This window comes from Cetorhinus maximus, chromosome 23, assembly GCF_964194155.1.
Source record: "Cetorhinus maximus chromosome 23, sCetMax3.hap1.1, whole genome shotgun sequence".
Classification (NCBI taxonomy): Eukaryota; Metazoa; Chordata; class Chondrichthyes; order Lamniformes; family Cetorhinidae; genus Cetorhinus; species Cetorhinus maximus.
The window spans coordinates 31,082,107-31,107,514 of NC_135901.1; the positions used below are offsets into that span (position 1 = coordinate 31,082,107).

Genomic DNA, 25,408 nt, shown 5'->3' on the forward strand with positions numbered 1-25,408 from the left:
AAATGATGCACAGAACTGAATCACTCAGAGTTTCCGGAATTTTCACATTGTGTTTCACATCTCTAGCGGCAGAGCGGCCTGTCACTGGGGGAACTGATTGGACATAAAACCCACCCCCAGATATCTCTCCCCTCCCATTGGATGGTTCACCTGTCCATCAGCCCTCTCACTCGCACCTAGTGGTCAATGACCGTGCCCCTGACCTCACTCAGTTCCCATTGGTCAGTCTACCTGTTCATTATCCTGCTCCCTCATACTGATTGGACAGGGACATACCTTCTTGCACACCCTCTGGATGATTATTGATTGTCAGTTAAAAAGCTTTAATCTTTAACCTCGCACTCGTTCACTGGACTGGTAATCCAGACACCCAATGCTCTGGGGACTCGGGTTCGAATCCTGCCATGGCAGTTCGTGGAATTTGAATTCAATAAAAATCTGGAGTTAAAAGTCTTGAAACCGTCATTGATTGTCATAAAAACCCATCTGGTTCACTGATGTCCTTTAAGGAAGGAAATCTGCTGTCCTTGCCTGGTCTGGCCTGCATGTTACTCCGGGCCCTCAGCAATGTGGTTGACTCTTAAATGCCCTTTGAAATGGCCGAGCAAGCCACTCAGTTGTATCAAATGACTACAAGGCCAATAAAAAGGAACGAAGCATTACAGACCACCCGGGATCGACATGGGCACCAGAAACAACAAGGGGAAACCCAGCCCTGTCGACATTGCAAAGCAATTCTTTCCAACAGCTGAGGGCTAGTGCCAAAATAGGGATAGCTTTCTCACAGACTAGTCAAGCAATAGCTTGACATTATCATCCTCACGGGATCATACCTTACAGATAATGTCCCAGACACCACCATCACCATCCCTGGGTCTGACCTGTCTCACCAGCAGGACAGGACCAGCAGAGGTGGTGACACAGTGGTATAAAGTCGAGAGGGAGTTGCCCTGAGAATCCTCTGCATCAGCTCCGCACCACATGAAGTCTCATGGCATCAGGTCAAACTTGGTCAAGGAAACCTCCTGCTGATTACCACGTACCGCCCTCCCTCAGCTGATGAATCAGCGCTCGTCCATGTTGAACATCACTTGGAGGAAGCACTGAGGGAGGAAAGGGCGCAGAATGTACTCTGGGTGGGGGCTTCAATGTCCATCACCAAGAATGACTCTGTGGCATCACCACAGACTGAGCTGGCCGAGTCCAAAAGGTCATAGCTATTAGACTGTGTCTGAGGCATGTGATGAGGGGACCAACAAGAGGGAAAAACATGCTTGACCTCATTCTCAACAACCTCCCTGCTACAGATTAATCTGTCCATGACAGCATCGGTAGGAGTGACCACCGTACAGACCGTGTGGAGACGAAGCCCTGGCTTCACATTGACGATACCCTCCATCATGTGTGGCACTACCACCGTGCTAAATGGGATAGATTTCGAGCAGATCTAGCAACTCAAAACTGGGCAACCATGAGGCATTGTGGGCCATCAGCAGGAGCAGAATTGTACTCGAACACAATCTCTAACCTCATGGCCCAGGTTGTTGGGCCATGACCATCAACCCAGGGGATTAACCTTGGTTCAATGAAGGGTGCAGGAGTGCATGACAGGATCAGCACCAGGCATACCTAAAAATAAGATGTCAACCTGGTGAAGCTATAACACAGGACTAATTGCATGCCAACCAGCATAAGCAGCAAGTGATAGACAGAGATAAGCAATCCCACAACCAATGGATCAGTTCTAAGCTCTGCAGTCCTGCCACATCCGATCATGAATGGTGGTGGACAATTAAACAGTTGACTGGAGGAGGAGGCTCCACAAATATCCCTATCCTCAATGGAGGGTCCCAGCACATCAGTGCAAAAGATAAGGCTGAAGGGATTCGTAAGAATCTTCAGCCAGAAGTGCCGAGTGGATGATCAATCTCAGCCTTCTCCAGAGGTCCCCAGCATCACAGATGCCAGTCTTCAGCCAATTCGATTCACTGCACCTGATATCAGGAAAGGGCTGAAGGCACTGCATACTGCAAAGGTTATGGGCCCTGACTTTATTCCGGCACTAGTACTGAAGACTTGTGCTCCAGAACTCGCTGCGCCCCTAGCCAAGCTGTTCCAGTACAGCTACTGTTCCTGGTGTCTATCCGGCTATGTGGAAAATTGCCCAGGTCTTTCCTGTACACAAAAAGCAGGACAAATCCAACATGGCCAATTACCACCTCATCAGTCTACTCTCGATCATCAGGGATCATCAACAGTGCTATCAAGCGGCAATAACCTGCTCACTGACACCCAGTTTGGGTTCCGCCGGGGCCACTAAGCTCCTGACCTCATTACAGCCTTGGTTCAAACATGGACAAAGGAGCTGAACTCCTGAGGTGAGGTGAGAGTGACTGCCCTTGACATCAGCGCAGCATTTGACCAAGATCAAGGGGCCCTAGCAAAACTGGAGTCAAGTGGAATCAGGGGGAAAACTCTCCACTGGTTGGAGTCATACCTAGCATAAAGGAAGATGGTTGTGGTTGTTGGAGGTCAATCATCTCAGCTTCAGGACATCGCTGCAGGAGATCCTCAGGGTAGTGTCCTAGGCCCAGCCATCTTCAGCTGCTTCATCAATGACCTTCCTTCAATCATAAGGTCAGAAGTGGGGATGTTCGCTGATGATTGCACAAAGTTCACATTCGCGACTCCTCAGATACTGAAGCAGTCCATGTCCAAATGCAGCAAGACCTGTACAATATCCAGGCTTGGGTTGACAAGTGGCAAGTAGCATTCACGCTACACAAGTGTCAGGCAATGACCATCTCCGACGAGAGAGAATCAATCATCGCTCCTTTATGTTCAATGGCATTACCACCACTGAACCCCGCAATATCAACATCCTGGGAGTTACCATTGACCAGAAACTAAACTTGACTTGCCATATAAATATGGTGGCTACAAGAGCAGGTCAGAGGCTAGGAATCGTGTGATGAGTAACTCACCTCCTGACTCCCCAAAGCCTATCCACCATCTACAAGGCACAAGTCAAGAGTGTGATGGAATATTCCCCACTTGCCTGGATGAGCGCGGCTCCCACAACACTCAAGAAGCTTGACACCGTCCAGGAAAAAGCAGCCCCGCTTGATTGGCACCACATCCACAAACATTCACTCCCTCCACCACCGACACACAGTAACAGCCAGTGTGTACCACCTACAAGCTGCACTGCAGAAATTCACCAAAGCTCCTTCGACAGCACCTTCCAAACCCACCACCACTACCATCTAGAAGGACAAGGGCAGCGGATAGATGGGAACACCACCACCCGGCAAGTTCCCCTCCAAGCCACTCACCATCCTGACATGGAGCTACTTCACTGTTCCTTCACGGCTGCTGGGTTAAAATCCTGGAACTCCCTCCCTAACAGCACAGTGGGTGCATGTACATCACATGGACTGCAGTGATTCAAGAAGGCAGCTCACCACCACCTTCTTAAGGGCAACTAGGGATGGGCAATTAATGCTGGCCTAGCCAGTGGCATCCACATCCCATGAATGAATTTTTAAAAATTAGGTCAGATCATCAGAAGCTTGAACAAAGAGTCAGATTTTAAGGAGAGTATTAAAGGTGAAAAGCAATATTGGCAGTTGGAGAGGGTTAGGGAGGAATTCCAGACCTTGGGAGCCAAGCAGCTGAAGACACGGCCTCCAATGGTGGAGCGATTAAAAGCAGGGATGCTCCAGCATGAGAGGAGCACAGGTATTTCAGAGGGTTGTAGAGATGGAGGAGATTACAGAGATGGGGAGGGGTGAGATCATGGAGGGATTTGAAATGAATGGGCCAGATTTTAACTCACTCAAAATCCCATTCACTTTTACAGAGGTAAGATCGGGCCCAAGGAGGAGAATTTTAAAATGGAGGCATTGCTTGAGTGGGAGCCAATGTTGGTCAGTGAGCACAGAGGGTGATAGGTGAACGGGACTGAGTGTGAGTTGGGAGATGGGCAGCAGAGTTTCTCTATTGAAGAAAACTGGTCCAGTTCTGTACATTTCCCATCACACTGCCTGTGTCTTGTTTCTGTATTTGATGGTCTCAGATTTCGGATTTCAAGACCCAAAACTGTATCAGAAGCACAAACAGAGGTAGAGAAATAACCCAGAAAGAAATATCGGAGGCAAAAGGTAACAGAGGGAGCAGTCGGCAAAATCTGTAAGGAACAGTAAAGGAGAACGGGGGCAAATCGGGTCACCTCCAAATCTGGTTTAGAAAATCCTCTCAGACGCCATTTCGGGTTCTCACTGACCTGAGGAGCCACTGCTGGAAAAGAGACATTTTACCAGACTTAAACTGCCTTGCGGTGAGAAAGATGTTCTGTGTTTGAAATCCCATCACCGTGTTTTCTATCGAACCCCTGGACACTGTCAGAGGCCCTCAGCCCCAGAATCGTGGGGTTTTGTAGAGACCTCACACTGTGAACTCTTCGGGTGCACCTATGTGGACAAAGTGGGTGTGTTGAAGCCGTGGAGCGGGTGAGATGAGCTGTTATCATCTCTCCCTGCAGTGAATGGTGTGATGTTTTTTCAAATTGTGTAACTGGTTAGAGTTCTTTCCACAGTCAGTGCACTGGAACACTCTCACTCAGGTGTCTGTGTCTCGGTGCTTTTCTATTCACACTGATGTTTGAAATATTTTCCGATGGATGGAAGAGAGAAACATTCCTCCTCCTAGATTCAAAGACCAATGATATTCAAAGCCTGATGAATCGGATTAATCTGTCAGATCCTAATTTGCTAATTGTTTGGAGTTTCTTGTCGATAAATCCTCTCTCTCCAAAGCTCTGTAAAAGGAGTTTACATAAGTTATCCAGGTAACTGCAGGATAGAAACTCATGAAACATTCTTCTCCCTATAAAACTATAAACCTGTCGTCAATTCATTGTTTTGCTCTCCTCCTGCTTCCCCCTAATTCTCCTCCCCTGAAGATTCTGACTCTCCGGTTCAGTTTCACACTCACCGTGTGCCCTCCCCAATATGCCATCCAGGTGTCTAAATCTTTACACATGAAGTTAACAAACTCTTTTGCTAAGGGGGGCATCACAATCATATCCAGTGACTACCCACATATACTTTGTGTCAGGGCAGGGTCACTGCGCCCCCACCTCCACTTTCCATCCCAGTCCCAAGGATTTGGAGGCCGGGCTTCGGATGAGTAATGGCGGCAGCAGCTCCCACAATCCCCCGCGCTGGGGAAACCGCTCTATCCGCCGCGCAAGCGGCCGGCCCAGAACTGCGCATGTCTGAGGGAGAGGGGAAGCTGCGCGTGTGCGAAGAATGCCGTTTCCCATTGGCCAATCTTTCTTACCTTTCAAGTTTACCCTTTGGAAAGACACTATTGAATCTGCTTTCAGGCCGATCAGAACAACTCGCTGCATCAAAAAATAAAATCTCATTTCCCCCTCTGACTCCTTTGCCAATTACCTTAGAGGGACTCACTTTCTGTTAAAGAGCCTGCCAAACCCTCTCACCCACTTTCCCTAAAGTGCAGAAATCTAATCATGAAAAGTCCAGAAAAATCAAATACTTTTACTGATAAAAGTTTATTAATAAAACAGAACATGGTTAAAAAAACAAAAAATTACTTGCGGATCAAAGACAACCAGAGTAAAAGGATGTGCACAATGTTCTCGACCCAAATGGTTTCTCTTTAATTCATCCGTCCCCTGTTCCCTGCCCTCTTTGTGGAACACCTCCACTCAGTCCACAAGCATGACCCTGACCTTCCAGTTGCTGCCATTATAATTCACCACCTTGCTCTCATGCTCACATTTCTGTCCTTGGCCTGCTGCAATGTTCCCGAGAAGCCCAACACAAGCTGGACGAACAGCACCTCATCCTCCGATGAGGCACTTTACAGCCTTCTGGACCCAACATTGAGTTCAACAACTTCAGACCATCAGCTCTGTTCTCTGTTTTGATTTTGTTTTGGCCAAGTGCCAGTCTGCATCTTGTTTTCATGTTTTTGCTTTCAGACAGAGCTGTCCTTTATTCTGCCATTAACACTTACACTGCAGCAATGCTTTGTTTCTTTACTACGACCATTATCACTCCCTTTGTCTTTTGTTCCATGGCATTTTTGTTATTTAATCTCACCTGCCCTCTAACCAATCCCTGACTTTCCCTCTTGTTCTATCGGACCCTCCCCACTTTCGCAACAGCCAATCCAGCAGAAAGAAACCTTCCGACCCTCCCACTGCACCAAGTGTCAGAATGAACATGACTCGGTCCTGGATGCGATTAACAGCAGCAATAACAGCAGAATCCAACCCCTGGAATCACTTGTGAACTCGCTGGTGTTTTAACAGGGTGGATGAAACACTGAATCCTTTCCCACACTCAGGGCAGGTGAATGGTCTCTCCCCGGTGTGAACTCGCTGGTGTGTCTGCAGCTGGGATGACCGAGTGAATCTCTTGCCACAGTCAGAGCAGGTGAAGGGCCTCTCCCCAGTGTGAACTCGCTGGTGTGCCCGCAGGTTTGATGAATTAATGAATCCCTTCCCACACTCAGAGCAGGTGAACGGCCTCTCCCCAGTGTGAACCCGCTGGTGTGTCCGCAGTTGGGATGACCGAATGAATCCCTTCCCACACTCAGAGCAGGTGAATGGCCTCTCCCCAGTGTGAACTCGCTGGTGTGTCCGCAGGTCGGATGACTGAATGAATCCCTTCCCACACTCGGAGCAGGTGAACGGCCTCTCCCCAGTGTGAATGTGCTGGTGTGTCAGCAGATTGGATGACTGAATGAATCCCTTCCCACACTCAGAGCAGATGAACGGCCTCTTCCCAGTGTGAACTTGCTGGTGTGTCAGCAGACTGGATGACCGAGTGAATCCCTTCCCACACTCAGAGCAGGTGAAGGGCCTCTCCCCAGTGTGAAGTCGCCGGTGTGTCTGCAGGTGGGGTAACTGAGTGAATCCCTTTCCACACACAGAGCAGATGAATGGCCTCTCCCCAGTGTGACTGCGGCGATGAGTTTCCAGGTCAGATGGGGATTTGAATCCCTTCTCACAGTCCCCACATTTCCACGGTTTCCCCATGGTGCAGGTGTCCTTGTGTCTCTCCAGGTCCAACAATCAGTTGAAGCCTTGTCCTCACACAGAATATGTATAATGTCTCTCCTCACTGTGAATGGTGTGATGCTTTTTCAGGCTGTGTAACTGGTTAAAGTTCTTTTCACAGTCAGTGCACTGGAAACACTCTCACTCGGGTGTGTGTGCCTCAGTGCTTTTCCAGTCACACTGATGTTTAAAACCTTTTGAATCAGACAGAAAAGACAAATATTTCTCCTTCTTGATTCAAAGGCCGATGACATTCAGGTCCTGATGACTTGACTGACTGTCAGATCTTGACATTTGGTTTGTGATTTCTGTCTGGAAATCCTCCTCTTCTAATATTCTGTAAAAGGAATTTACAAAAGCCATCATTCTCCCTCCATTCTCACCCTGCTGTACCTAATATACACTCAACATTACAGCACTAAAAATGTGTGCAATACACAGTACTTACATGATTAGAGATACATGGTGCTGTGGGGAAGAACTTTATTTCAGCAGTGAGTGGTGCTGACTTGGGACCCAATGCCTACGAGGATGCTGGATGCAGAGACGATCAATCATTTCAAAATTAAATTGGATGGACGCTTGAAGGAAATGAACATACAGGGGAATGGGGATATCGAGGGGGAATGGAGCTGACTGGATTGTTCTACAGAGGGTCGGCATGGACTCGAGTCATCAAACGGACACCTTCTGTGCCCTATTGACTCTATGATTGGAAATATATAACGTGCTACAGTCCTATACTACAAGACTGGAAAGGATAATAAATTAACTTCATTGCAGAACTATATGTAATATATCTAAAGTGTCCCCTGTCAGAACATCAGACATATATTTGTCCTCTATTACTATATTGTCCAGGGGGCAAAATTCTTACAAAGTAAAATAAAGGACACTTCAGCCGTCCGAAGGCATGGGTGGGGGAATGGGTGGTGGTGGGATGCTCGTGACCATGAGAGCAGGTTGGGAGATTTTGGGATTCAATATGAGAGGGGGTGGGGAGGAGGGGTCTTGACACAATAATGGTGGCAGGGGGGGTGGGGTGGAGTTTAAAATCAACTAAAACTTACAGCTTATATAAAGGTGAAATACTGCGGATGCTGGAAATCCGAAACAAAGATAAAAAATGCTGGAAAATCTCAGCGGGTCTGAGAGCATCTGTGGAGAGAATGATAGAATTAATGTTTCGAGTCTGTATGACTCTGAAGAAGAATGATACAGACTCAAAACGTTAACTCTGTCTTTATCTCCACAGGTGCTGTCAAAACTTACAACTTATTTTGTCAGTCACAACATCATCATCTCTCTGCTGGCCGACTCACTCACTTGCAGTCCTACTCGAATCACTCAAACTCACCCTGGAGACTCCCCGGATCAGTTACCCACCCACAGGCTGACCTAGAAATACGGGACAAAAGGCAAAATAAGGAGCAATCCCTGAAAATACAGGACAGTTAAACACCCTGAAATTGTCCCTTTAAATGTCAGCCATCTCCTGGGGAAACCACCCCTTTAATTGTGAACATTAGGAAAGAGACCATCCTTTTAGCCAGACAAATAAATGTGTCAAGCTGAGGGAGCGAAGGATGTCAATGTCTTTAAAAGAGAGAGAGAGAGAGACCTGGGCCAACCTTTCCAGAGTCTGCACCCTCCCTGGATTCACTTCCTTCCCCTTCAGTTCCTGCAAGTCAACAATTTCCCCCAGAATGAGAAAAGAAATGGAAAGGGGGAGAAAAGAAAGTGTTTTACTCACAGATGTTGGACACAGGAGGAAGTTTTAGTCTGTGTGAAGCTCAATTTTCATTCACACAAAGCCCGCGCTCTGATTGGCTGGAGGACCAGAGTCTTTCCGGTCCTCCAAGTCTTACCATTGGTCAACCCCTCAGCATGACAGGAAGGGGTGGACACTCTCCCACACATGCGCACCTTCCCCTCTCCCTCGGACATGCGCAGTCCCGGGCCGCCAGCCCGCGCGGCGGATAGAGCGGTTTTCCCAGCGCGGGGCATTCTGGAAGCTGCGGCCGTCATTACTCATCTGGAGCCCAGTCTCCAAACTCCTGGGACTGGGGTGGAAAGTGGGGGTGGGGGGCCCAGTGACCCCGCCCTTACACAAAGTACATGTGGGTAGTCACTGGATTTGGTTGTGACGCCCCATTAGCAAAACAGTTTGTTAACTTCAGGTGGAAAGATTTCGACAGCTGGGTGTAATATTGGGGAGGAAAACAGCTGAGTGTGAAACTGAGCCAGACAGTCAGCACCTTCAGGGGAGTACAATTGGGGGAAAAGCAGGAGGAGGATAGTTGCATCATTTCGGGTTGCAATGAATAGGGAGGAAGGTGAGTGAGGGGACAGAGATTTATAGTTATAGAAGTTGCTGTTAATCAGATCAAGGGACAAACCCTCATAACATTTAAGAAGTATTTGGATGTGCACTTGCGATGCCATGGCATACAAGGCTAGGGGCCTAGTGCTGGAAAATGGGATTAGAATAGTTAGGTACTTGTTTTACCGGCCCAGACTCGATGGGCCAAAGGGATTTTTTCTGCGCTGTAGACCCCTATGACTCTATGACTCTAAACCATATCCATCCTGACCGTTGGGGTTTATTTCTGCTCATGTTAATGACCCTGTAACTGAGCTGGAGTTTAATATTCTGGATGTAAGTGGAATGAATCAGATTTGGATTGAACACCCTGTGTCCTGTCCTTGATGTGGGATAAATTGGGATTGCTGATTTGCTGGGTGAGCAGTGTCTCTTTAAGAACTGCTGTTTGTGATCTCTCCTCATTTATTCAGAGACTCTCAGCTGAAATTATTTTACAATAAGACAGTTCACTTTCAGCATCACACCCAAACAAATCCTTCATGTGAAATCGACAATTCCGTGTATGAAATGTTCCACTTATTGAAATTACATAAAATTACATCAGTGAAACAGACCATTCGGCCCACCTGTTCTGTGATGGTTTTTATTCTCCACACATGCCTCCTCCCATTCATCTTCACCTCACTGTCTGTCAGAGCTGAGTGGGTAACACTTATGCCTCTGAGTCTCAAGCTTCTGGGCTTACGTCCCCATTCAGGAATTAAGCACAAAACTCACGGCTGACCCTCCAGTGCAGTACTGAGGGAGTGTCGCCCTGTTGGAGGTGCCGTCTTTCAGATGAGATGTTATACCGTGGTCCCACTTGCCTGCTTGTGTGGATGTAAAAGATCCCATGTCATTATTCTGCAAGAAGAGCAGGGGAGTTATCTTCGGTGTCCTGGTCAATATTTATCCCTCAATCAACATCACAAAAACTGATCATCTGGTCATTATCGTCTTGCTGTTTGTGGGACCTTGTAAATTGTCCAGAGGACCTAGGGAGTCTGTAAAAATATATAGGCAGGCTAAGTGAGAGGGAGAACATTTGCAGATGGAGTATAATGTGGAAAAATGTTAGGAAGGGCATTCCAGGGTTTTGACCCGGTGACAGTGAAGGAATGATGATATGGTTCTGAATCCTGATGGGGTGTGGCTTGGAGGGGAACTTGCAGGTGGTGGTGTTCCCATGCATCTGCTGCCCTTGTCCTTCAGGTGGGAGGGGCCATGGGTTTGGAAGGTGCTGACTGCAAAGCCTGTCCACCATCTACAAGGCACATTCTCAGGGGTATGTCTGGGATCCCCGGTTAGCGTTATGTTTATTTCTACCTTAGTGTATATTCCGGGTGAGGGTTAGCGTTGGGTTTAGCCATAGGGTTATGTTTAGGGTTATGGTTAGGTTTATGGTTATGGTTATGGTTAGGTTTAGGTTTAAGGTTATGGTTATGTTTATCACAGAATTACAGCGCAGAAGAGGCCCTTTGGCCCATTGAGTCTGCACCGACACGTGAGAAACACCTGACCTACCTATCTAATCCCATTTACCAGCACTTGGCCCATAGCCTTGAATGTTATGACGTGCCAGGTGCTCATCCAGGTACTTTTTAAAGGATGTGAGGCAACCTGCCTCCACCACCCTCCCAGGCAGTGCATTCCAGACCATCACCATCCTCTGGGTAAAGAACTTTTTCCTCACATCCCCCCCTAAACCTCCTGCTCCTCACTTATGCCCCTTTGTTACTGACCCTTCAACTAAGGGGAACAGCTGCTCCCTATCTACCCTGTCCATGCCGCTCATAATCTTGTACACCTCGATCAGGTCGCCCCTCAGTCTTCTCTGCTCCAACGAAAACAACCCAAGTCTATCCAACCTCTCTTCATAACTTAAATGTTTCATCCCAGGCAACATCCTGGCGAATCTCCTCTGCACCCCCTCCAGTCCAAACACATCCTTCCTATAATGTGGCGACCAGAACTACACACAGTACTCTAGGGTCAGGTTGAGGGCTCTGGTTAGGTTTACGGTTAGGTACAGGGCTATGATTAGGTTTAGGGTTAGTTGCAGGGCTATGGTTCGGTTTGGGGTTAGGTTTAGGGTTATGGTTAGGTTTATGGTTAGGCTTAGGGTTAGGTTTGGGTTACGGTTAAGTTTATAGTTAGGGTTAGGGTTAGGTTTGGGTTATGGTTAGGTTTAGGTTTATGGTTAGGTTTAGGATTATGATTGAGTTTAGGGTAAGGTTTAGGGTTATGGTTATGTTTAGGGTCAGGTTGAGGTCTATGGCTAGGTTTAGGGTTAGTTTTAGGGTTATGGTTATGTTTAGGGTTAGGGTTAGGTTTAAGGATATGGTTAGATTTAGGGTTAGGTTTAGGGTTAGAGTTAGGTTTAAGGTTACGGTTAGGTTTAGGGTTATGGTTAGGTTTAGGGTTAATGTTAGGTTTAGGGTTATGGTTGGGTTCAGGGTTAATGTTAGGTTTAGGGTTGAAGAGGAGATGGTACACTCTCTGATCCCGCAACGACCACACGAGACTCAAGCTTCCTTTTAACTGGTTTTATTCAAGCATATGCAAGGGAGCCGCAATCATTCCTAAGAGTAAAGACCCAACTCCCAGATTGATTACATTTAATTACTTCTGTGCTTTTTCTTAACATAACACATTTGAGTACATTTGAATACATCCAATTGGTAACCGACACACCAGTTCCATACTATCTCTATCCTACTGAGTACATAAACATAAACATGTGATTTTGCTAACCAATTATTGTAAAGGATGTATACATAGTTATATTATCTAATCAAAGTTAAAACACGTATACAAGGACCTTGGTTCTTACAACTCAAGACTGTTTGTGTTTTCTCAAAGCCCACTCTTTGTCTATTGTTCATCTTCCCATGTTTAAGATAAAACTGTCTGCCCGCCTCAACTTAAACTGTTAGGGGGAAATTAAATATATTAAAAGAATACACAGTAAGAATTTGCTGATCAAACTTAAATCTCCAGGCAGCCATTGATGCTAAATTTATCAACTGTTAAGAAAAACCAGATGGATATTGCACAGCCTTGAGACAAAAGTGTGACTTAAATTAGATTAAGTGTACTCCTCTCTCAGATAGGGAAGGGGCAGATGGATTTAGCTTAGATATGGGAAGATGAACAATGGACAAAGAGTGGGCTTTGATAAAACACAAACAATCTTGAGTTGTAAGAACCAAGGTCCTTGTGTGTGTGTTTTAACTATGATTGGATAACATATTTAACCAGTAGAAACATTGAAAGGTTCCAATTAGGGTTAGGGTCAGGGTCAGTTTGTAAACAAGCGCACTTTCTTCTCAAGGAAAACACCTTTTCATTCAGGCTCTGTACGTACATAACCCCGTTTAGCTCAGGGTCTGTGTGTACACATATCCCTTTTAGTTCAGGGGCTGTACATATACAAACACCTTTAACCTAGGGTCTGTATATACACAAGCCCCTTTTCCTCCGGGTCAGTGCATACACAAGCCCCTTTATTTCTGGGTCAGTGCATACACAAATCCCTTTAGCTCCAGTCAGTGTACACACAAGTCCCTTCACCTCCGGGCCAGTGTACACATGAGCCCCTTTACCTCCGGGTCAGTGTATAAACCAGCCCCTTTTATCTCCAGGTTTTCAAACCTCCTTGAACTCAGCTCCTCCTTACTCAGCCCATCATGCTGCATTCTGGGTAGGGTTTATCTGGTGCTCTGTATAACTGAAGCTTAACCTCCCCACTTTTGTATTCGGTTCCCTTCGCAATAAATGATAACATTCTATTGGCCTTCCCAATTACTTGCTGTACCTGCATACTAGGCTTTTGTGATTTATGCATTAAGACACGCAGATCCCTCTGCACCTCAGAGCTCTGCAATATCTCATCCAACTCTTACAGTCAAACTTGAACTCGCTGGTGTGACATCCTTTCACACACACAGAACATTTAAACAACCTCTCCCTGATGTGAACTCACTGGTGTATCAACAGGCTGGAGGATTGGCTGAATTCCTTCCCACACATGAAGCCTTTAAATGCCCTCTCCCCCAATATGAACTCACTGGTTTGCCGGCAGCTTGGCTGACTGAGTGAGCCCCTTCCGAGTTGGAACAGGTGACTGGTCTCTCTCTGGTGTGAGCTCATTGATATGTTATCAAGCTCAATGAATGAGTGAATCCCTTCTAACATTCAGAGCAGGTGACTGGCCTCTTGCCGTGTCCCAGCAGCTGAGAGGAATCCCTGAACCTCTTCACACACTGGGAGTGAGCAAAGGGCCTCTCCACAGTGTGAACTTGTTAGTGTCTAAGCAGGGTGGATGAGCAAATGAATCCCTTCCCACGCATGCAGCACGTGAATGGCTTCTCCCCACTGTGACTGCATGGTTAGGTTTCAAGCTTGGCTGCTTTCTCAAAGCTCCCCCCACACCCACCCACCCCCACTCCCCCACAATGCCATCTTTATATACTTCATCCCCTGTCAGGTTTCTGTTGTCCATCACCAAGCTGGATGACCAATTGAAGCCTCACACGGATAGCTGAAAACTTTTCAGTGGATAGATAGACAAAACATTTCTCGTTCAGCATTCAAAGGTTGATGATAGTCAGGTCCTGATAAATTGAGTGATCTATCAGGTCTTGACGTGATATTTGGTTTGCGTTTCAGGTCTGCTAATCCTCCCTACTAATTCAATGCAAAAGGAAATTACAAAAGACTACAAACGTAAAGGGGAGAAATCCATAACTGTTGATTACAGTTGTCATAGAACATTCTTCCCCCTCTCAAACTCTGCCCCCCACACACTTCCTCCTCCCTATTTAATTTAACACTAATTCATTCGTTTATCCTCCTCCTGATTTTCCCCAATTCTCCTCCCCTGAAGATGCTGACTCTCGGGTTCAGTTTCACACTCACCTACTGCCCTCCCCAATATGTCACCCAGGTGTCTAAATCTTTACACCTGAAGTTAACAAACTGTTTTGCCAAGGGGGCGTCACAATCAAATCCAGTGATTACCCCCATGTGTTTTGTGTCAGGGCGGGGTCACTGCGACCCCCACCCCCACTTTCCATCCCAGTCCCAGGAGTTTGGAGACTGGGATCCGGATGAGTAATGGCGGCCACAGCTCCCACAATCCCTCGCGCTCAGGAAACCGCTCTATCCACCGCGCGGGCGGACTGTCCGGGACTGCGCATGTCTGAGGGAGAGGGGAAGGCGCATGTGCGGAGTGTGTCGTTTCCATTTGGCCAACCGCTCAGCTCGTCATGGGGGTCAACGAATCGTCCGCGCTCGCGAGGGCTTCCGCTGCCCCATTGACTTCAGGCGGGAGATTAACCAATGAGAGAACATGGTGGACCGGAAGGACTCTTGTCCTCCAGCCAATCAGAGCGCAGGCTTTGTGTGAATGAAGATTCAGCTTCACACAGCCTAAAACTTCCTCCTGTGTCCAACACCTGTGAGTAAAACACTTTCTTTTCTCCCCCTTTCCATTTATTTTCTCATTCTGGGGGAAATTGTTGACTTGCAGGAACTGAAGGGAAAGGAAGTGAATCCAGGGAGGCTGCAGACTCTGGAAAGGTTGGCCCAGGTCTCTCTCTCTCTCTCTTAAAGACATTGACATCCTTTGCTCCCTCAGCTTGACACATTTATTTGTCTGGCTAAAAGGATGGTCTCTTTCCTAATGTTCACAATTAAAGGGGTGATTACCCCAGGAGATGGCTGACATTTAAGGGGACAGTAAATTAATACAGGACAGGGACATGTCTAGTGTTGTTATGTGATGCATATGAGATATATTATTCATGGTCATTTAGACTTAATGTATTCTGATTTCTGGCCTTGTAATATAGCACCACAGCTACGTTATATATTTCCAGTCATTAAAGCACAGATGGAGTCCATTCGACAATTTCAGCTCATGTCAACTCTCTGTCGAACAATCCAGTCAGTCTCATTCCCCCTCTATATCCCCATTCCCCTGTAAGTTTATTTCCTTCAAGTGCTCATCCAATTTCATTTTGAAATCATTGATCGTCTCCACTTCCACCACCCTCGTAGGCAACGAGTTCCAGGTCATCACCACTCCCTCACACCCCATTGTACCTCTAATCATGTAATAGACTACTTTCTATTACACACATTTTTAGTGCAGGACTATTGGGTGTATATTAGGTACGGCATAGTGAGAATGGAGAGCACACGATGTTCCACAGAAACTAGAATTATTTGTTCTGAGTTTCCGTCCTGTTGTAACAGTGATGATTTCTCTCATCTCCTTTTACAGGTTGTCAGAAGAGGAGGATTTGCAGACAGAAATCTCAAACCAAGCGTCACTTCAAGATCTCAGAGAGTCATTTGATTCATGGAACCTGAATATTATCAGCCTTTGAATCTAGGAGAGCTGTTTCTCTGTTCTATCTGCTTGTGGAAATTTTAAACATCTGTCTGACCAGGATAGCACCAAGACGCCCACACCTGAGTGAGAGTGTTCCAGTGCACTGACTGTGGAAAGAGTTTTAACCAGTTACACAGTCTAGTAAAGCATTGGATCATTCATAGCGGAGAGAGCATACTTATGTCCTGTGTGTGGAGGAAGCTTCAACTGATCGTCGAACCTGGAAAGACACAAGGACACCCACACCATGCAGAAACCATGGAAATGTGGGGACTGTGGGAAGGGATTCAGATCCCCCTCTGAACTGGAAACACATCGACGCAGTCACACTGGGGAGAGGCCATTCACCTGCTCTGAATGTGCTAAGGGATTCAATCAGCTATCTCACCTGCAGACACACCAGTGAGTTCACACCAGGGAAGAGGCCGTTCACCTGTTCTGTGTGTGGGAAGCGATTCAATGAATCATCCAACCTGCTGACTCACCAGCGAGTTCACACTGGGGAACGTGGAAAGGGATTCAGTCAAATATCCAACCTGCGGACACACCAGCGAGTTCACACTGGGGAGAGACTGTTCACCTGTTATGAGCGTGGGAGCGAATTCACTGTTTAATCTGCCCTGCTGAGGCAGCGGAGAGTTCAAACTGAGGAGAGACCGTTCACCTGTTCCGTGTGTGGGAGATTCACTCAGTCATCAAATCTGCTGAGACATCAGCGAGTTCACAAGTGATTGTAGGGGTTGGATTCTGCTGTTATTGCTGCTGTGAATCACATCCAGGACTGAACCATGTTCATTCTGTCACTTGGTGAAGTGGGAGGGTCAGAGGGTTTCTTTCTGCTGCACTGGTCAGTCTCACGACTTTGCTTCCAGTGGGCTGATGCTCTTTGAGCCTGGGAGTGCACATTTCCACTGAAATGATCTGCAAAAGCTGATGAAGTCCACTTATTTTATCCTGGATAGTAAATCGTTGTTTGGTTGCACAGAACTGAGTATTGCTGAGAAAAGAGACATGTTGAAGCTTTTCGTGTTGTACTCATCAGGACAATTCGCAAGAATACCAATCTAAGCAGAAAACAACAATTTATACTGCATGAGGCGAGAGTGCTGATTGGTTGGCAAGTGGATTCTGGTAGGCAGTGGCGTTGCCATGGAGATTGCACCAATTGATGGTGACTGGCAGTTGTTGTTTTCCCCTCACATTGGTTTTCTTGCGAAGCATCCTGGTGAGTGCCAGATGTAAAGCTTGGATAGTAAATGATGTTTTTCCCACCACTACGGGCAGAACTAAAATAAATACAGACAGTGCTGGAAAAGCCCGGCTGCTCTGGAAGAATCTGTGAAGAGAAAGAAACAGAATTAATGTTTCGAGTCCAACATAACTCTTCTTCAGAACTAAAGAGAAGAAGAAATGTGATGGGTTTGATGCTGTCGAGAAAGGGGGAGGGTTCGGTAGAGCAAAAAGGAAAGTCAGGGATTGGGTAGAGGGCGGGCGAGATTAGATAACAAAATTATCATGGAACAAAAGACAAAGGGAGATAATGGTTGTAGTAAAGAAACAAAGCATTGGTCCAGAGCAAGTGTTAATGGCAGAATAAAGGACAGCTCTGTCTGATAGTAAAAATAATGAAAACGAGATACAGACTGGCACATGGTAAAAAAAAGTGTATCCTGTCAACGCAAGATGGCCGCATGAGATGGCCACCAATACCCGCCTGCACATGTGCACTTGTCGGTGTGAGCGCTCAACACCAATAACGTCATTGGCCGGATCCATCTGCAGTAAACGCAGTCCGGTTAAAAACATTGGAAAGTAAAACCACACATTTCCGTGGTTATTGTTAACAAAACTATGTATATTACAGATTGTGGAAGAGAAAGCAGTGGATTGTATTTGTCTCTATGCTAAAAAAAACTTAGACAGTGCAGAGAACAGTAAAATGTTTCAGGTATTGATGAGTGAGCTGCCAGGGTTTGTATATAATAGAACTGAAAATACACCATGGAAACAGATAAAGCTAAAGGAAATGACCGAGGGGAAAATGGGTATTGGATTTTGTTCTGAATGAAATAGCCCTTTCTGGGTCCAAAATCCACTCTAGGATTATTCATTGAATTTTGTTCTTCAGTTTCAGTTCTCATTAGGATTGCTGCAAGTTTGAAATTGGTTTAAAAACAGGGAGAAACTAACTGGAGAGGATGAGTATCACACTGAGGCTGAGGGAATGAGTAGAGTTCTGATCTTCGTCACTCACAATGATGTCATGGCGTGAAGCGGTACAACTGAGCACGCCCCGCGTTGGCAGCAAACGCAGCCACAAAAAATAGTTCCAAACGGAGGACAGAGTTGACAGTCTGAAGTTGTTGAACTCAATGTTGAGTCCAGAAGGCTGTAAAGTGCCTCATTGGAGGATGAGGTGCTGTTCGTCCAGCTTGTGTTGGGCTTCTCGGGAACACTGCAGCAGGCCGAGGACAGAAATGTGAGCATGAGAGCAAAGTGGTGAATTATAATGGCAGCAACTGGAAGGTCAGGGTCATGCTTGTGGACTGAGCGGAGGTGTTCCACAAAGAGGGCGGTGAACAGGGGACAGATGAATTAAAGAGAAACCATTTGGGTCGAGAACATTGTGCACATCCTTTTACTCTGGTTGTCTTTGATCCTCAAGTAATTTTCTGTTTTTCTCAACCATGTTCTGTTTCATTAATAAACTTTTATCTTTAAAAATATTTGATTTTTCTGGACTTTTCATGATTAGATTTCTGCACTTTAGGGAAAGTGGGTGAGAGGGGTTGGCAGGCTCTTTAACAGAAAGTGAGTCCCTTTAAGGTAATTGGCAAAGGAGCCAGAGAGGGAGATGAGATTTTATTTTTGACACAGTGATGTTAGAAAATTAGGTTCAGGGAGTCAATTAACCCTTTATCCCCTTTTCCCAAACTCTGAAATGATTCACAGTGATAATCCTTATTGGTGACAGTGGTTAGATTTTATTCAGTATAAATAAGACCTGACACATGCTCATGTCTGAGCAGTAGTATCAAAGTGCAGCAGCATTACCATTACACTCTGGGTAGAAGCACCATCTCCACGTAAATGCTCCCTGGTCTGCCCCAGATGCCATGGCACCAGTCAATGCAATATGTAAAACCTCTACAAATCTCTGTGCTCGGGGAATCCCTTCTGATACTTTTGTACATCACAAAGTCTATGGAGACTGATTTAACCCAATCATTGCTGAGCTAACATTTGAACGGACCAATTACAAAACCTGTCATTGAACCATCTGTACCCGCCCAAGCCACGTCAAACTCTCAAACAATTGGCTTCCCATGCTCCGTCCCCGGTACAGGGAGTCAGCATTCCCATGCCAAGCAGTGAAAACATGGTGGCCTTGACACCCAGGTGTCGTCTAGGATTCAAGGGGCTCTTGTTTTCTCTGTCCTCTGGGAGCTGTTCATCTCCCTGTTCCCACATAGCAAATCGTCTGTTCTCAGCTCTGCCAGATTTCTGCTGAAGTTTGGCCCCTTTTACACCTTTTGGATCAATAAAATATTTGGTCAATGACGACCCAAACCACAATTTCCCATCCTGTCACCTGTCAACCATCCTCACCCAGAGAGTAATCACAACAGGAATAAAAACAGGAGAAGTGTAACAATCAAATTAAAAAATGCACAGTCAGTCATAGTTTTTATTTAGTGTTCACTAATTAGCAAGAAAACCCGAAGTAGGGGGTCCCCCAGGATTCTTACAGTCCACACCTTCAGGGGGAGGAGAACTCTCTCTCCGACCCCTCACTCAATTTCACTCCATCATTTTCCAGTTCTGTTCTGGCCCCGCCTGCGGTAACATCTACTCGATCTTTTCTCCTGAAGGAGCGCCGTGAGTTCTAGGTTACTAGTACATAAGGACATATGCTTCAAGGAACAGATCAAGCATGGATGTAAAAGATTCTCCAGCTCTCTCCTTACCCCTGTCCAACTTGTGGACAGTTCTCACTCAGTATTATTTCTCCCAAGCCCTTAATTGTTCCAATCCAAATTTTTATCTCTGTTACTTCAATTTTACTCATTTTGTGACCATGACCAGTGTGTTTAATTCTATACCAATTGTTTTAAAGTCAGTTTCTTTCTGGAGTATGTGTCAACACCTTGATGTTGTCAAAATATTGTCTCATTCTCTTGGTCACATTAACCATTTCTGTCATGTTGTTTGTCAAGTAGCTGGGTATGTTTGGGACCCGTTCCTCAGTCCACTTCACCATGAACTTACGTGTCCTATTGTCTTCACATGTAACAAATCACATCTGCACACTCACACCGGTATCCCAATGTCAGGCCACATATTCTGAACTTTCAGGTGTGCTTATCAAAAGATCAAAGTGAGTGTCTGTCTTTGCTTATCTCCCCCTGTTATGATCCTGATATTTCAGGTGGTGGCCAGACTATCAAATGTGGTTTTGTTTAAAACAAAATTCATAGGTAAGGATGTAAATATCTCCCAGAGAAATCTATCAACTTATTCATCTCATCTACACCTCCCTGACTTTCACTAGAATCTAGGTGGATACCAGATTGATACATTCCACTGATCACCCGGGTGAGTTACTCCAATTCCTTTACTGTCCAAGACAATATATTCATCATATCTTTAAAACAGAAATCAAACATTCCCAATTGATTTCAAGCATTAACATAGTTTCTTTGTTTTTTATATTGTAGACGTCAGGCTGGGGTTGTTTTCCTTGAATCTGGGAAGTTAAGGAGAGATTTGATAGAGGTGTACAAGATTATGACAGGGTAAGATAAGGTGGACAAAGAAAAGCTGTTCCTATTCGCTGATGGTACAAGGAGGAGAGGGACACAGATTTAAGGTTTTGGGCAGGAGATGCGGGGAGGGTGTGAGGAGGAATATTTTTACACAGCGAGCGGTAATGACCTGGAACTCGCTGTCTATGAGGGGCGGGGTGGGAAGCAGAGATGATGAACAATTTAAATAGGCAACTGGATGGACACGAGGGAAATAAGCTTACAGGGATTCAGTGATAGAATGGGGGAATGGGTCTGAATGGATTGCTCTACAGAGAGCTAGCATGGACTTGATGGGCTGAATAGTCTCCTTGTGTATCTTAATGACTCCATGACCCAAAGTCAGAAAATTCAGCTGTTCCAGTCTCTGGCCCCTCGTTCCTGGTGCCATTGTCGTAAATCTCCTCTGCACCCTCTGGAAGAACTTCACATCTGTCCTAAAATGTGGGGCCCAGATACAGTCAGCACATTTAAAGGGTCTCTCATTGGTGTGAGTGACATGGTGTGTCAGCAGGCTGGATGACTGAGGGAATTGCTGCCCACACACGGTGCAGGTGAACGGCCTCTCTTCGGTGTGCACTCGCTGATGTATCCACAGATGTGCTGAATCACCGAATCCCTTCCCACACACAGAGCAGGTGAAATGTCTCTCCCCGGTGTGAACTTACTGATGTGTCCACAGACGAGATGAATGACTGAATCTCTTCCCACACTCAGAGCAGGTAAATGGCCTCTCCCCATTGTGAAGTCGCCTGTGTGTCAGCAGGTGGGGCGATCGTGTGAATCCCTTCCCACACTCAGAGCAGGCGAATGGCCTCTCCCCACTGTGAGCTCGCTGGTATCTCAGCAGGCTGGATAAATAAGCAAATCCCTTCTCGCACTGGAGTAGGTGAATGGCCTCTCCCTATTCACTGGTGCATCTGCAGTTTAGACAACTGAATGAATCCTTTCCCACACTCAGAGCAGGTGAATGGCCTCCCCCTGGTGTGCAGTCGCTGGTGTTCCTGCAGGTTGGATGAACTTCTAAACCTCTTTGTGCAGTGAGAGCAGCTGGACGGTCTCTCCTCAGTGTGAAAACGCTGGTGGGACATAAGTTCCTGAGAGCTTTTGAAGCTACTCCCACAGTCAGAACATTGAAAGGGTCTCTCATCAGTGTGAGTGACATGGTGTCTGAGCAGGCTTGATGACTGAGTGAATCGTTTCCCACACATGGTGCAGATGAACAGACTCTCCCTGGTGTGAACTCGCTGGTGAATCCGCAAGTGGGATGACTGAGTGAATCCCTTCCCACAGTCAGAGCAGGTGAATGGTCTCTCCCCGGTGTGAACTCGCTGGTGTCTCATCAGGTGGGATGAATGAGTGAATCCCTTCCCACAAATGGAGCAGGTGAACGGCCTCTCTCCAGTGTGGCTGCGTCGATGAATTTCTAGCTTTGATGGGGATATGAATCCCTTCCCACAGTCCCCACATTTCCACAGTTTCTCCATAGTGCGGGTGTCCTTAGGTCGCCCCAGATTCAATGATCAACTGAGCAGTCCACACACAGAACATGTGTACAGTCCCTCCCGTGATGTTTTATCAGGCTGCGTAACTGGTCAAAGCTCTTTCCACAGTCAGTACACTGGAACATTCTCACTCAGATGTGTCTGTCTCAGTGCATTTCCAATAACACTGATTTTAAAACCTTCTGAAGCAGACAGAACAGTCAAATATTTCTCCTTCTAGATTCAAAGCCCATTGATATTCAGCTCCCGACGAATCGAGTGACTCTGTCAGATCTTGATGTGACATTTGGTTTGAGATTTCTGTCTGCAAATCCTCCCCTTTTAATGTTCTGTAAAAGGAGTTTACAAAAGTCATCACTGTCAGTCCATGACAGAAATTCAGAACAGACAATTCTAGTTTCTATGGAACATTCTTTCCTCTCTCACCCAAAAGCTGTAAATCTCCATCCCACACACTCTCCCTCCATTCCTACTCTGCTGTACCTAATATACACCCTCCCAATTCTCCTGAAGGTGTCAATTCATGCTGATTGATTGATCCATGCTCAGTGGTTCCAGTGCAGGACACAGAGCCCTGAAAATCTCCCTGCAGGCTGTGAGACCTGGAACTCACTAACTGGTGGAAGCAGAGATGATCAACGATTTCAAAATGAAATTGGGTGATAACTTGAAGGAAATAAACATGCAGGGGAACAGGGATAGAGAAAGGGAATAGGACTGACTGGATTGCTCTACAGGGAGTTGACATGGACTTGAGTTGCCGAATGGACTCCTTCAACACAGAAATGAATTTCTGGCTGGAAATATATAACCTAGCTACAGTAATATATTACAGGGCTAGAAAAAATAATAAATGTATTTTATCAGAGAACCAGAAATAATACATATAATATGTACCATTAAACAACACGAGACTCTGAACATTAGCAAAGAGACCATAATTTTAGCCAGGCAAATAAATATGTCAAGCTGAGGGAGCAAAGGATGTCAATGTCTTTAAGAGAGAGAGAGAGACCTGGGCCAACCTTTCCAGAGTCTGCACCCTCCCTGGATTCACTTCCTTTCCCTTCAGTTCCTGCAAGTCAACAATTTGTCCCCAGAATGAGAAAAGAAATGGAAAGGGGGAAACATTGATTTCCTCACAGATGTTGCCCAGAGGAGGAAGTTTTAAACTGAAGCTCGTTGCCCAACTTCCGCATTGTGACTTCCAAAATGGAACCCTGCCTGAATCAGCCAATAGGAATCACTCTGCTCCGCGATGACGTTGTCGGGTTCCAGTCTGCAGGCTCGGCGCGCGGACACGGGAGCCCCGCCCCCACCCATTGTTCCCCCTCCCCCTCCACCTCCTCGAGCCAAGGTTTCCAGGCAACAACCGGCTGACGGCTCCGACCAGAGCGAGAAGCCGCTCGGAGAACTCGAGAGAGGGGAATCTGCGCATGTGCGGGGGAGAGCCCGCCCCCTTCACTTCCCTTCCTGCTGAGGGATTCACCAATGGGGAGAATTGCTCCTTATTTACCTTTTGTCCTGTATTTCTAGGCCAGCCTGTGGGAAACTGATCCCGGGAGTCTCCAGGGTGAGTTTGAGTGATTCGAGTGGGACGGTAAGTGAGTGATAAAAACAAAAAGCTAAAAGCTACTGCGGATGCTGGAAATCCAAAACAAAAACAGAATTACCTGGAAAAACTCAGCAGGTCTGGCAGCATCGGCGGAGAAGAAAAGAGTTGACGTTTCGAGTCCTCACGACCCTTCGGCAGAACTGAGTATAGTTAGGAGAGGGGTGAAATATAAGCTGGTTTAAGGTGGGGGGCGGGGGGAGAGAAGTTGAGGCGGGGGGTGGTTGTAGGGACAAGCAAGCAGTGATAGGAGCAGATAATCAAAAGATGTCACAGACAAAAGGATCAAAGAGGTGTTGAAGGTGGTGATATTATCTAAGAAAAGTGCTAATTAAGAATGGATGGCAGGACACTCAAGGTACAGCTCTAGTGGGGGTGGGGTGGAAAGACTAACAAAGTATTAGTTGTAGATTTAAAAATAATGGAAATAGGTGGGAAAAGAAGAATCTATATAAATTATTGAAAAAAAAAAGGGGGAGGGGGGAGAAACGGGGTGGGGATGGGGGGAGGGGGAGTTTAAGATCTAAAGTTGTTGAATTCAATATTCAGCCCGGAAGGCTGTAAAGTGCCTAGTCGGAAGATGAGGTGCTGTTCCTCCAGTTTGCGTTGGGCTTTTTTTTTCAATAATTTATATAGATTCTTCTTTTCCCACCTATTTCCATTATTTTTAAATCTAAAACTAAAACTTTGTTAGTCTTTCCACCCCACCCCCACTAGAGCTGTACCTTGAGTATCCTGCCTTCCATTCTTAATTAGCACTTTTCTTAGACAATATCGCCACCTTCAACACCTCTTTGATCCTTTGGTAAGTGAGTGAGTTGGCCAGCAGAGAGATGATGATGTTGTGACTGAACAAGATAAGTTGTAAGTTTTAGTTGATTTTAAACCCCACCCTCCCACTATTATTGTCTCAAGACCCCTCCTCCCTACCTCCCCTCATATTGAAACCCAAACACCCCCAACCTGCTCTCACAGTCACCAGCATCTCACCCCCCACCCATGCCTCCCCCATGGCTGAAGTGTCCCTTATTTTATTTCATTAGAGTTCTGCCCCCTGGACAATACAGTCTGAGAGGACAAAGATATGTCTAATGTTATGATAGGAGTGTTATGATGTGGGAGATGATGTGTGCCAGGTGGACCAAATCCACAAGGGAAACTTAGCCATGCTATCACAACAGTTTTGCAATTTGTATTTATTACGAGAAGCTGTGTGCACTGAATTCAGAAACAAGGAGTCCACTAAGACCTTTAGAGATTTTAAAAATGAAATTAAAATATTTATTAATAGAAGAAAAGATTTCAAGCACATACGTAAGACTACAATTACTTAATACTATAACAAATCCTAAAATTCCTAATTAACCTGACTCTAAATTACACACCCTCTTTAAGGCAACAAAATGGATTTTAAATTAAAAAAGTAACCCAGCAAGTTATCACAGTACCCACTGGGCAATGGAATTCCAAAAGCTTGTCTTCAACTTTAGTTACAGGACACAATAGACTTATGCACAAATGGGTGGAGGCTTCCCGAAGGCTGTTTCACACACTCCTGCTAGATCTTACATGGTTCCCCAACATAGCCTTTCAGTCTCCTTTATATATTTTCTCTCTCTTTAATATGT

At 46.0% G+C, this 25,408-nt stretch overlaps 3 protein-coding genes and 1 long non-coding RNA gene across 5 annotated transcripts in view; 3 read left to right on the forward strand and 1 right to left on the reverse strand.

Moving 5' to 3' along the window:
- Nucleotides 1–25,408, forward strand: part of LOC144697120 (uncharacterized) — a 432,856-nt gene that overhangs the window by 245,504 nt on the left and 161,944 nt on the right. The window lies entirely within an intron of this gene.
- The window catches only part of LOC144697359 (uncharacterized), a 226,542-nt gene that overhangs the window by 192,646 nt on the left and 8,488 nt on the right, over nt 1–25,408 (reverse strand). The window lies entirely within an intron of this gene.
- The window catches only part of LOC144697094 (uncharacterized), a 391,382-nt gene that overhangs the window by 181,867 nt on the left and 184,107 nt on the right, over nt 1–25,408 (forward strand). The window lies entirely within an intron of this gene.
- The window catches only part of LOC144697966 (uncharacterized), a 164,609-nt gene that overhangs the window by 86,695 nt on the left and 52,506 nt on the right, over nt 1–25,408 (forward strand). Inside the window, exon 8 of the mRNA XM_078569918.1 lies at nt 23,705–23,768. Coding sequence (XP_078426044.1) covers nt 23,705–23,768 — 64 coding nt within the window. The remainder of the gene's footprint in view (nt 1–23,704; nt 23,769–25,408) is intronic.